Below are 12084 nucleotides of genomic sequence, written 5' to 3'. Positions count from 1 at the left end.
TTTGTTAAAGACATGTGCTTGCAGTTAATCGGGTCAGTCAAGGAGTGACATAGGTTCAGAGGAATTCTTATTCTTAAGTCAGGACTTAAGCCCCTATTTATTGTAGGTACAATTGAAAATGTTAACTAACAGTCATTTTATACTGCTGCTTTGCCTTCAGGTTACTGAGGCTCTGGGAAATGTTTCTACTTAAGTAGTTATTGAAAGCTTAGTATTTAGGAAATGTCTTCTGGGCTTTTTTTTTTTTTTTCAGTGAGTAGTGCTCTTTTTTTTTGCTTGGACACTCCAGTGAAACGAGGCAAGTTCTGCTCTTTGTTGTTTTTCTTTCCAGGTTTCATTACTGTTTTGTTTAGGAAAAGCTGTTTGCCTTCTAGATATTTGCTCTCAAGGATCATATGTCCTCTGTTACCAGAAGGAGTACAAACTTCTTTTTTTGTGAAAGGTTCAGCTTTCACATGAGCGCATAATTCAAGGAACCAGAATGTACAAAAGCCATTAAATGTGTCAGTGTTCTGTGGGACTTCGGTCTCCTCTACTTTTCTGGTCACTCGTTTTCATATTTCTCCTATTTGGTTGTCTTGTCTGCTGGTCTTTTTCTCTCCTGAGCAATTATTTATGACTTTTTCCCACTGACGTTAAGGTGAAATAATTCACATCATCTTCTTTCAGTCGGAGCCTTAAGGGAGCAAGATCTTCTGAAGAATTAGCTGCAATGCTCTGTGGGGCCTCTAAGTACTCAGCACAGGAACATACCTGCCTTTGAGCCGCAGCCAGGACGTGTGCTGCTTTTGTGTTTAAGCTGCAGCGTTAGGTGGTTTTCTGCGTGTATTCAGTGTTGAAGTTGTCACGCATTTGCTTTTAAAGAATAAATCTATAGCTAACAAAGTCTGTGCCGAAAAACAGAAATTCAGAGGCTTCCCTGAGAAGTGTTGTGGACTTTAACTGCACGATAGTTTATGATATTCTGCTGCCCTTGGCTGATGTTTCCCTTTTGTCAATCGTGTATTTCTTAAAACGTGGACTTGTCTTCTGAAATGCCGCTCTTCCCTCCTCTTCCCTCCCACTTCTGACTGTGATTTGTTTCTGAAAGTCTGATTTTTGTGTTGTCTACAGAGAATCGGTCCTTATGCCGCTGTAACGGTTCTCTTGCAGTTCCTATCCTGTTTTCTCTGTTGTTGACAAAATGCTTCTCTTGGGAACAGACGAACAGAACTGGGGAAATTGTATCCCGGCAATTTGTGTGGGATACTTTCTAACAACATAAGATTCTTCCTTTCTTTAGGGTTTGTTGTTTACTCATAAAAATGTGTTATGTCTTGTCTCCTGTTATTGAGGGCTCTGTGCCTTGACAAACTTAGAGCTGTACTAATTATTATTTGCCAAATGTATGCCCGATTTTCAGCTTTTGGTAGAAATTACTTGAAAGAACTAAAACCGTTCTTGCATCTCTTCTTCCCTTCAGCTCATAATTCACCCAGCAGTCCTGTTCTCTCAAAAATATATAAAGAATGTATCTTCTCTAGTGTTCTTCAGACCAAGGTCTGTTTCAGTTGAGGAGGTTGTATAGGCTGTAACTTACTGTTGTAATACTTTGTATGTTAGCGTTACAGTAATGCAATGTGAGGGCACCACAAGTTTCCTGTATGTGGTTGATATCATCTGCAAAAGCATCATCTACTAGAAGAATTGGTATTAGTCCCACAGCGAAATGTTTGAATTTTAGAAAGAGCTAGTAACATACTACAGCATTGCAGGAGACTATAACTTGGTTCCCCAAATGATTTTGACACTTTGACATGTTGTTTCACTCGCTGAGAATGAAATTTCCAAATGTTAAATGTCCCACCCGGGGCACTGCGTAGTCCTGCTTGGATATCCCTCAACTAGGTTGGCCTTCCAAGAAATAGCAAGCGTAGAATGCTTTGTTCCCACAATTCACAACTTCCCACTTGGCTGGTTTTATGAGCAGCCGGGGATTAGGAGGGCTAGACTTGCTGGTTGTGTTGCTCTATGAAAGACTGTGTAAATGCAGTGAAGTAAAGGTGAATAGGACCTTCATTGCACACTGTATGGGCTGCTGGACAGGCAGGCATGGGAGGAAACTAGAAAATCTTCTGATGGAAGTTTGCCTGCTTTTTATACTGTTCTGTTGCAATTACTGTTCTGGTGAACAGTGTTCTGGAATAGAAATGCTTGGTGCTCGTAAAATTTAAAGGATGACTTCAGCTTCTATTTAAGAGCCTTTGTTAAGGGTACTGCGCATAGTAAAAGGGCAGGAAAAAGATATTTTGTGACTTGTATAAAATGGTAACATTTAAATCGTCATAAATACTGTCTTTATTAACTCGTCACAGTAAATATTAAAGTCCTGTCTGCATTCTTTCACATTAGCCAGGAAATTGTTCTATGCAGTTTGTATTAGAAGTGGAGGCAGAAATTAAGTAATCAAATTGTGTCTCTTCAGTGTTTGCAGAAACCAGATCTTGCTAGTGACACAAAGGACAAGGAATATAAGCCCCATGATATTCCACAGAGACAGTCTGTTCAGCCATCTGAAACTTGTCCACCTGCTCGTCGAGCAAAACGCCTAAGAGCAGAGGTGAGATAATGTGTCTTTATATGGGTAAGTGCTCTGCGGTGTCTGAGCTTGGAGTTGTAATCCAGAGATAGTTGACCTAACGGTGTGATGGCACAACAGGTTTTAGTTAAGTTGCATGCGTTTTATTTCTATCAGGTCACCAAATACATAAATAGTAAATAGCTGTTTATCTTTGTTAAAACATGCCTAAATATTTATAAATGTATGAACTATAAATAGTTAAGACTTGTTTGATACTTTAAAAAGAAAAGAAAATGTTAAGGTTGGGAGTACTGAGGGGCTCTTCTAACGAAGTTGTTGCACTTGCACACTAGTTATGAGTGCGTATGCTAAAATATTATTGTAGCATAATTATAAATAATACGGGGTTTGTAGATTAAGACACAACTGATAAATTCTAGAAACGAAGCTTGTCTTTTGCAGCTTTGATCTTCATCATTTCCTCAGAAGACAGTCAATAAACAGCAGTTATTCTTTTAATGTGTTGAGAGGTTTCTGTTAACCTTTTCTGAGTTGAAGCCAGAATGTAGATGAGAGACCATTTTCTTTATCACATTAGCATTGTTTTCCTTCATTTTTGACCCCGTGATTTCCATCAGTTTGAGATACTTTCTTCATGCAATGTGAGGAGAAAATCGCATAACATTAAGTCAGTATAGGTTGTAACAAGATTAATCTTATGTGCTTAAGAAATAATACTTATTTGGCTAAACGTAAAATGTATATGCAATGAGTTTTCCCATGAAGATGTATTTTAGAAGATTGTTGTTTCCTTCGTTGTTCTGCTGTGATTTCAATCTTTAAGGCTGATGGTACTGCCTTCACAGAGCTTACTATTTCTTTTGTTTGAGCAGTTGAAAAGGCTCATTCCCAGGAGACTGTCTTAGTAGTGGTGACATCATGAGTTTGGAAGGTCACGATTGACTCTGTTTCTAATCCAGTTAGTTTCAGTCTCTCTATTAAACTCCCATTGTTCTAATTGTGGTTCTTATTACTACCAGGCAGTACAGCTTAGTTGTTGCAAATTCTGCTTATATTTTTTTTTCTAAGTTACAATTAAGGTTTTCTAAAGCTTTTCCACTCACGTAGCCTATTATGAGTAGGTTTATAATTCTGAGAAAACCTCAGCAGTTTGAGCTGAAACTTTCCATTTGAAGTATCTGCCTGGGGTTGAAAGGTGTTCATTCTTAAGTGTTTTCAAAGATAAAAAGAAGGAGGGGAAATATATACTAAAATTTTAGCTGTCAGTGGTGTCAGATGACACTGACTAACAAAGAATGCATGTCTTCGTCATGTCTGTGGAAACTAACTGCTCATACCTAGCCAAAATTGAAGGCAACCCTGTCTGCTCTTTCCCTGATTGTTACTGGATGACATACACCTAATTTTTATGGAAAGAAAATGTTTGATCTAATGTGAAGTTGAAACAGAGCTAAGGCTGGATTAAGCAGCATGGACTGACTCACTTTGGAAGGAGTTGTAGTGTTTTAAGACAATTTCCAAAAGTTGTGTTAACAGATGTGTTTTTCTGATCCGTTTCAGAGTTAGCTGCGTTGGTTAGCTACTGTGCTGCAGTGGGGACCTGTTGGAGAGGGTCTAGAGGAGCATCAGAGGCTGGAGCCTCTCAGCTATGGAGCCAGGCTGAGGGAGCCGGGGTTGCTCAGCCTGGAGAGGAGAAGGCTGTGGGGAGACCGTACAGTGGCCTTTCAATATATAAAAGGAGCCTATATGAAAGACAGGCTTTTTACCAGGGTCTGCAGGGACAGGCCTAGTGGTTCTAAACTGAAAGAGGTTAGATTTAGATGGGAGATCACGAAGATGTTTTTTACATTGAGGGTGGTGAGACAGTGGAACAGGTTGTGCCGGAGAAGTTGTGCTTACCCCATCGTTGGAAGTGTTCAGAGTCGGGTTGGAAGGGGCTTTGGGCTACCTGATCTAGCGAAAGATGTGATGAGGGGGTTTAGACTTGGATGATCTTTAAAGTTCCCTTCCAACCCAAGCCCTTGTATGAAATTCCTTGTATGCTTCATTTAAGCTAAACAAGTTGATTTTTGTGCTGACCTGGTTGCAGAGTACACTCGGGGAAGTGCTTGGTTTGTTCAGCCAAAAGAAGAGAAGGCCAAGACAACCTCGTTTCCTTAAGAAACTAGGCTTAAAAAAATACAGTATTGGAGAAACCCATCTTTATGCTGAGGGATTTGAGAATTGTTCTCTCTGTGTCAAAACTTCAGAGAAGATACAAAGAATTAAGTGGAAACATGATTCTGTGTTGAAAGCTCCACAATACACCAAATTCCCAGCTTAGAAGACTGGAGTATACTGCTTCTGAAGAGCAAAATCAAATCTTATAAAAGCCCAAAGTAGTTTGTTGCTCCTTTGCTATTTATTGAGTTCCCGTGAGATGGAATTAAAAATATTATGGTGCCTTTATTGCCACAGGCTTTTTGTAGACTTTCCTTTTAAGTCTCTTCAGGTTGTTCCTTGTGTTATTTTTCTCTGAAGTCTAATTTTTTAATTTTATTTTCTTAAATTATAAAGCATTGAAGAAATTCAGGTTACCTTTTTAGATTTATTAATTTACAAGTATAAAATAGGGAGCGTAAGGGAGTGTAAGCACAGTCCTTAAAGTCTTTGTCTGACTTCTGCCTGCCTGGCTTTTCCCTAGAAGTCAGGTTGCAGGTTTGAGGACCTCCATTATACCTTAATGACCAAAAACATTTGTGTCTCCCATCAGCCGGTTCTCTGAATCTTTGCTGTCTTCACTTGGCATTAAGATTTATATCCAGAAATATATGTATTTTTTGAAATTGGAAGTAAAGATTGTCTTTTTTTCATTTTTACCTTGGCTTTGAAAGCATTAAAAGATATACTTCAAAGCCTTGCAAGGGTCTGACACCAAAGTTACTCAGCTTAGAGACTTGCAGAACAATATTCAGATCTCTTCGGGTGTGCAGCCTTTCCTGGAGCATCACGTGCAGTGGCCAGCGGTCTGGGGGCTTCTGGTGTTTCCTGCAGGCCAGTTCATTCCAAAGCTGTAGGTCTGTACTTGGGCAAGTAGCCAGGAGTTTGTATGGCAGTGAACAGTTTCACAAATAAAAATGTAAAGCCCAGTGTTCTATTTAAGGATCTTACTGCAGTTTTTAATTATTTATTATTATTGTTTTTTTTAAAGGCAACCAATATGAAAACTGAATCTGAACCTTCAGAGGCCAGAACTCATAATCTGAGACGCAGAATGGGATGTGCACCTCCAAAGTGTGAAAATGGTGAGTGGCGAGTGAAACAAAGGGAATGCAAGTTCTGTTACTTTGTAATAACTTATTTCAAGACCAAATTTTAATTCACCAGTTGAAGCAATTCAAGAGTGTTTAAATAAAATACGTAAAATAAATAAAACAAAATGGAATTTGTTGTAAAAGTCATTTTATGACTTTAAAATCTTTTTGTTTTGTGAATCGTTTTCTTGAAGATGATAAATTTTACTTTTTAATCTTCAGTGTCTATTACAGAGCAAGCAGAAGTGAGATTTAAGCCATATTTCTGTTTTGAATTTTAAATCGCCTGTAGCATTAACCTGTTAGCTTTAAATACAGGAAACTCATTTAGGAAGGTATCAGATTTCAGAAACTTTTAGGAAAGAATTTGAAATAAGGAATTGAAACTCACAAAGATGAAAGATACTGTGTTGTGAACCTAACCATAAAATTCCTATATTACCATTTTAATTGCTTCTGTCAATAGTCCTGAATCTGTTTTTATCTGTCATTAAGAAATAATTTCAGACTGAGAAGAAATGTTTAATGCCATCAAATGGGAGAATAAGCTTGTTGATAATTAATTTAACAAAGCAAATATGGCAAGCAATTATAATTAATGATTGACATTAAGCAGCTATGAGTCATACTTGTTTCATTCACAATCTTTGCTTTCAAGAATTTCTGTGTGGACTGTGGTCTTACTTAATATTTTTTTTTCTTAACAAGTCTAGGCATTAATCTTTTTTACTTTAGAACAAAAAAGCTGTAGGCAGTTTTTCTGATAAATGAAGACATTCTTCTTTATAATATATTTGCTAGCTCTTGGACTCAAGAAATGTTTTTGGATTGTCTATATCCCGGTGGAAAGGTCTCTAGCTCACTTGTAGGTTTAGCTTAGAACTTCCATTACCCCCTTGTCTTCAACACCAGAGCCCCAGGATTCTCCATACTCTGCTGCATAGAAGTGAACATGCATTTGCTTTTTGTTAGTTCAAAATGTCAGGAATGAAGGCTTGAGAAGAAGCATGCCCAAATTAGGTAGGAGTGTAAGAATGTAGAGGAAATGCTTCTTTCTCAGGGCCACTTTTGCTGCGTGGTCATCTTTGATGATACGCTGTCGTGAAAGCTACCACTGCAGGAAACTGAAGTGTGAAGATCATCACAAGAAGTTGAAGTGTTTAATGTCTCTGTGTTAATATGCTGCCATAAAAATGATGGAGTTACTCAACCACATTTGATAACACCACGTGTAAACAAAAATTTCAGTTTTGAAGATAAATAGACTTGCAAAGTGTTCAAAATACCCACTCTAAAATGTGTCTTCTATAGTCATTTCTAGGTTGTGATGGCATGTTCAGATTTTCCGATAGTACTGGCTTATGTAGGCATTGCAGGTGTTCGAATCTTGCCTTAATTTAACTGAAACAATTTGTATTAATGTTGCGTTACCATCATAAAATCAGGCATCTGTGACCATCTCTGCACATGAGAGATTAAAACAGTTTATGAACTTGCCTGCACCATCAGTGTTCTTAGTACAACCTTAAGTAATGGCAAATTCCCTTTGAAAGAGGGGTGCTCCCAAAGTGTGTATAGGACAAAAGTAATTTCAAAAAATAACGTAGAGTGGCAATCTTAACAAATAATAGCAAACAAAATAAGTAATAACCAGTGATGCTAAGTGTTAAAACATCTTGTAATAGCCTTATTTTTCTCCTATTGCACCAGAAAAGGAAATGTATAGTTCAGTGAAAATTCCTGAGAAGAGAGAACATGCTGGGGAGCCAGAGAAAGACAAATCCAAAGCCCGATCCAAAAAACCTACTAATGCTGTGAGTATGCCCTGCATTCCTGATGCTTCATATTGATTGCAGGTGTTTCTGGGTTTCTTTAGGGTATATAGTGAAATTTTCATGTCACTTAAATCGCAGTAAGGACTCCGTTGTATTCTTTGTGTATTTCTTTGGTTGAAACAAAGCAGTGCCTGTGACTGCTGGAGTGTAGACACTTGTAAAGCTTCAGGCTGCTACAAAGCTGAAAATAACAGGAGAGATAAGCTTCACTATCTATAACTCAAGTAACTTGTTTTCTGTCTCCAAGGTACAGCCTCAAAATAATTTTGAAAGAAGAGTCAAAATAGAACTTGTTCTTCTGTGAACTGATCTCTCTCTGTAATCTCAAAGGGAGTTTAAATGCGAGCTTTTGCACCCAGCTCTCCAACAGACCTGCCACTTGCTCACAATTTCACTACAAACTTGGAAGCTTTTTTGTTAAAATGTTTCATAAAAATTATTTCCTGCTCCAGCCTTCCATGTACAACCACCCCTAAATTAAACCAAACAACAACAAAAGAGGCAGCAAAGCGATAGTGTTAGCTTGCCTGTGAGAAGATAATACTGAGATTTTTTTCTGTCTATGCTACTGCTTGGGTTCTTTCAAAACCAAAAGTATTCATTGTTTAATCCACACCTGTAATTAAGACACCTGAGAATGAAATGTGCAAGTGCTAGAAGCCTGACTCCCCAAAAAAGGGGATGGGCTGGGTGAAACAGGAGGTGCTTTTTTTAGTTTATTTTTTTTCATGAACTCAGGCAACAGGCTTGGCTTGTCCCCATTAGCTCTATTCCGTATTTGAAAGGAGCCTTCCAGTCTGTTGCTAATGAAGGTATAACATAGTACGGGTAGAAGACAGCTCTTCCCACGCGTTTGGTGTGCCTGCACCTTTTTCTTGGGGCTCTGCAGCTGCTGTGTGAAACTTCCATCAGACTTCTTTTACAACTGTGCCCTCCTCTCCAAAAGCACATACCTTTGCTGGGAAGCCAGTACCTTTCCAGAGAAAACGGAAGGTCTTGGCTAGTATCTCTGAGGAAAAGCAGGAACATTCCCATCAAGAGGAACCCCCTTTTCTCTTCTGAGGCTCAAGACAGTTGGTCTCAGAGGAGACTGAAATGTCTGTGCATGCGTTACGCATGACAGCAACAAGAAAAAGGATATGTGAGCCACCAACAGATGTTAAAATGTTCTTGTCAAATCCACATACTGCTGATTTGAAACTATCCTGGCTGCTGAATCCAGTTTTCCATCATTTGAAAAAAGCTACATGGAAGAGCTTGCAACTTTTGTAGTCCTTCCTTAAATTTCAAAGGGGGTTATATAAATTACAAAGACATAAAACTTTTGTGTTTGCTTTTCTCGCTTCCATTTCAGAGAAAAAATAAAGAAGCTTTGGCAAATGTCATGCATGACTTAGTTACCAAACTGCTCTTTTACCATGAGTTACCTTAAGTGCTCAAATTCCCACTCTGGCAATTTCTTGTTACAGGTGGATTTGTATGTATGTCTCTTATGTGGCAGTGGTAACGATGAGGACCGTCTCCTGTTGTGTGATGGCTGTGATGACAGTTACCATACTTTTTGTTTAATTCCACCCCTTCATGATGTTCCCAAAGGGGACTGGAGGTGCCCCCAGTGTTTGGCTCAGGTAATTTGACAAACTGTAAAAGATAGGTTGAAAATTGTCTGTTTTAAATGTGGCCCCAGGGACTGAAAATACCATTTGTTGTTATTTAGTTGTGCAAACAAGGTGATCAAGGACAAAACTAAAATGAAGACTGGGATTGCTTCAAATTGCAAAGCTATCACTTAATACTGTGGAGCCAAAACATGATCTGCACTAGCATTGCTGAAATTCCAAATAATAGTTTGGATTTTAATTCGTGCCTTCCCTTTGTGTTTAAAATTGGAATCTCACTGGGTGTTTCAGTATGGAGTTTTCTGCACCTTTTTTGCTTAGCTGTATTAAAGGAAGGAGAAATTATGACATTGGCATATTAATTCATCGGTGTTTGTGCAGATTTACCAATATATACCGTAGTTTGGTGAATCGAGCAGAGAGCATGGAGTCGGGGCACTCTGAGTGTGCTTTCTGACTTGTCCTCTGGCTGTGTGACTTGGGGAAGTCATTTCATTTTGGTGTGCCTTCCTGCCCCTGCCAAATGGGGTAATACTAACCCATCTGTGTAAAATCTGAGTGCAGATTGTCGTATTAATAGATACGAAAGTAATTATCTTTTTAATTGCAGGAGTGTAATAAGCCTCAAGAAGCATTCGGTTTTGAACAAGCAGCAAGAGACTATACGCTGCGCACCTTTGGAGAAATGGCAGATGCATTCAAGTCAGACTATTTTAACATGCCAGTACATGTAAGTTCACGTATTTATCCTAATGCCATAATGCAGATTTCATTTTCAGTGCTTATGTAACTTACGGGGGAGGGTGGAAAGAAGCAACGTGTCCAGGGTGCAAGCCCATTTCTGTTGCGTTTTTTTTGTTTTGCTGAAGCAATTTTGACATGAAACGTGTTAAGTTAATGGAGGTTCCTACCTGAGCTAGATTTTATGCATGGCCCCTTACTATACTGATTCCTGAGTATATAGTCCTTGTACGTTTATACTTTTCTTTTTCTCATACTTAGATGGTCCCAACTGAGCTGGTTGAAAAGGAATTCTGGAGACTTGTTAGTACCATTGAAGAGGATGTTACAGTGGAATATGGAGCTGACATTGCTTCAAAGGAGTTTGGCAGCGGCTTCCCAGTTAGAGATGGGAAATTTAAAGTGAGACCAGAAGAAGAGGTAGGTCTTTATTAGTTCACTGGGTATGTTTGTATCATCTCTTCATTAAATGGGTCTCTTTGGTTCAAACCAACATAATGGAACTGGTCTGCAAAGTGTTTTGTGTATCTGGCATAGTATTTGAGGAAGAGAATTACATCAGTTTTGAAGAAATAATTTATTTTTATGTTAAAAATCCATGGGTTTATATTAGAAGTTAATAAATAATTTTGAGATTATTATTTTGTTAATCTCACTCTAACATAGGTCAGATGAGGTTTTGGGAAAGAGTGAAGACAATAGAGGTTTTGTTCTATGATTCATTGACCTGTTTCTTAAAATTTTCAATTGGGAAAGGTGCTTTTCTTCTATTGATCTTTTGGCAGTTTCACCTTTTTTTTTCCACTTCACGTTGTTTAAACTTGTGACTGTTCTGTTCAATTTTCAGGAATACCTTGATAGTGGCTGGAATTTAAACAACATGCCTGTGATGGAGCAGTCTGTTCTTGCTCACATCACTGCAGACATATGTGGAATGAAATTACCTTGGCTATATGTAGGAATGTGCTTTTCTTCATTTTGTTGGCATATTGAAGATCATTGGAGCTATTCGATTAACTATCTGCATTGGTGAGTGAGAGGGATCAACTCAGCCTGAGAAGCAATCTCCCTTTTATTCACCCTTCCCCCTTTTAATTAATGGACTAAAACCAGATTCATAGAGTTCAGACTGGAATAAACCTTACAATTCTATAATAACAGGCTTAAATTTGACACAATGATTCCTGCATTTGAACAAGAGGTCATATTTTGGAAAGAGACATCCATTCCCAGTTTTAAAAAAAAATCCATGAGAGATGCAGCAGATACTTCATCAGATGTTTTATTATGCTCAGTGTGAAACTAAAAATCATGCAAGTTGTTTTAAAAACCATGTAGCTTCAACTAACAGTCCTAGGATCCTGCATACTTTTTGTCTCTTAGATTTTTATCATAAATCCTCTCATCAAGCGAACACTTGTCAATTGTAATCAGGACAGATCTTTGCCATTTCTTTGATATTCTAAATAGGTTGAACTTCTTAAACTTCTCACCTTTTAACAGCTTTTCTAGAGTTTGAATTATTCAGAATTGTCACTTTACCTGAAACCTGTCAAGCTCTTTTCCTTTTTTTTTTTTTTTTTCCCTTATGTATTCCATCAGAATGGTAAAACCACATCCCAGCCACTATTCAGTAGGTCGTCTTTTTGGTCTGTTACTCAATTGCTGCTCCTTGAAATAGCTTCTAATGTAGCACACTCTGAGTAGTCAGTGACTTAAATGGCTTCCTTTCTTAGTATTTGGCAGTATTAAAATCAATTTGTGAAAGAGATTAAGTAACTGAGTGATCAAGATCACATTGTAAAAATGTTCTTCATTGTCATTTGTCACTTTTTTTTTTGTTTGGAACTTCTGTCAGGCTAAAAGGTATGGGAAGGAGAGGAGGATTTTTGGATCAAATAGAAACTTTATTTCTTCTAGGAGAGCTTGCTGGGGAGCTGAAGTAGTCTTGCTTTCTGGATAACTTGTGCATTACATTGGTGTTTGCAGTCAAGGCCAGACATACTTAGGTGTAT

General features: G+C 38.1%; 1 protein-coding gene across 6 annotated transcripts in view; it reads left to right on the top strand.

Annotated features, from left to right (window-relative positions):
• The window catches only part of KDM5B (lysine demethylase 5B), a 54401-nt gene that overhangs the window by 18548 nt on the left and 23769 nt on the right, over positions 1 to 12084 (top strand). For all 6 annotated transcript variants that reach the window (XM_083812268.1, XM_083812273.1, XM_083812271.1 and 3 more), the window contains 7 exons: positions 2465 to 2599; positions 5772 to 5865; positions 7585 to 7688; positions 9179 to 9337; positions 9939 to 10058; positions 10331 to 10489; positions 10917 to 11098. In XM_083812268.1, coding sequence (XP_083668394.1) covers positions 2465 to 2599; positions 5772 to 5865; positions 7585 to 7688; positions 9179 to 9337; positions 9939 to 10058; positions 10331 to 10489; positions 10917 to 11098 — 953 coding nt within the window. The remainder of the gene's footprint in view (positions 1 to 2464; positions 2600 to 5771; positions 5866 to 7584; positions 7689 to 9178; positions 9338 to 9938; positions 10059 to 10330; positions 10490 to 10916; positions 11099 to 12084) is intronic.

Source organism: Anser anser, assembly GCF_964211835.1.
Source record: "Anser anser genome assembly, chromosome: 27".
In the NCBI taxonomy this organism is placed as follows: Eukaryota; Metazoa; Chordata; class Aves; order Anseriformes; family Anatidae; genus Anser; species Anser anser.
The sequence above is the reverse complement of the archived record's forward strand: the minus strand, read 5'-3'. Positions and strand labels throughout refer to the sequence as shown.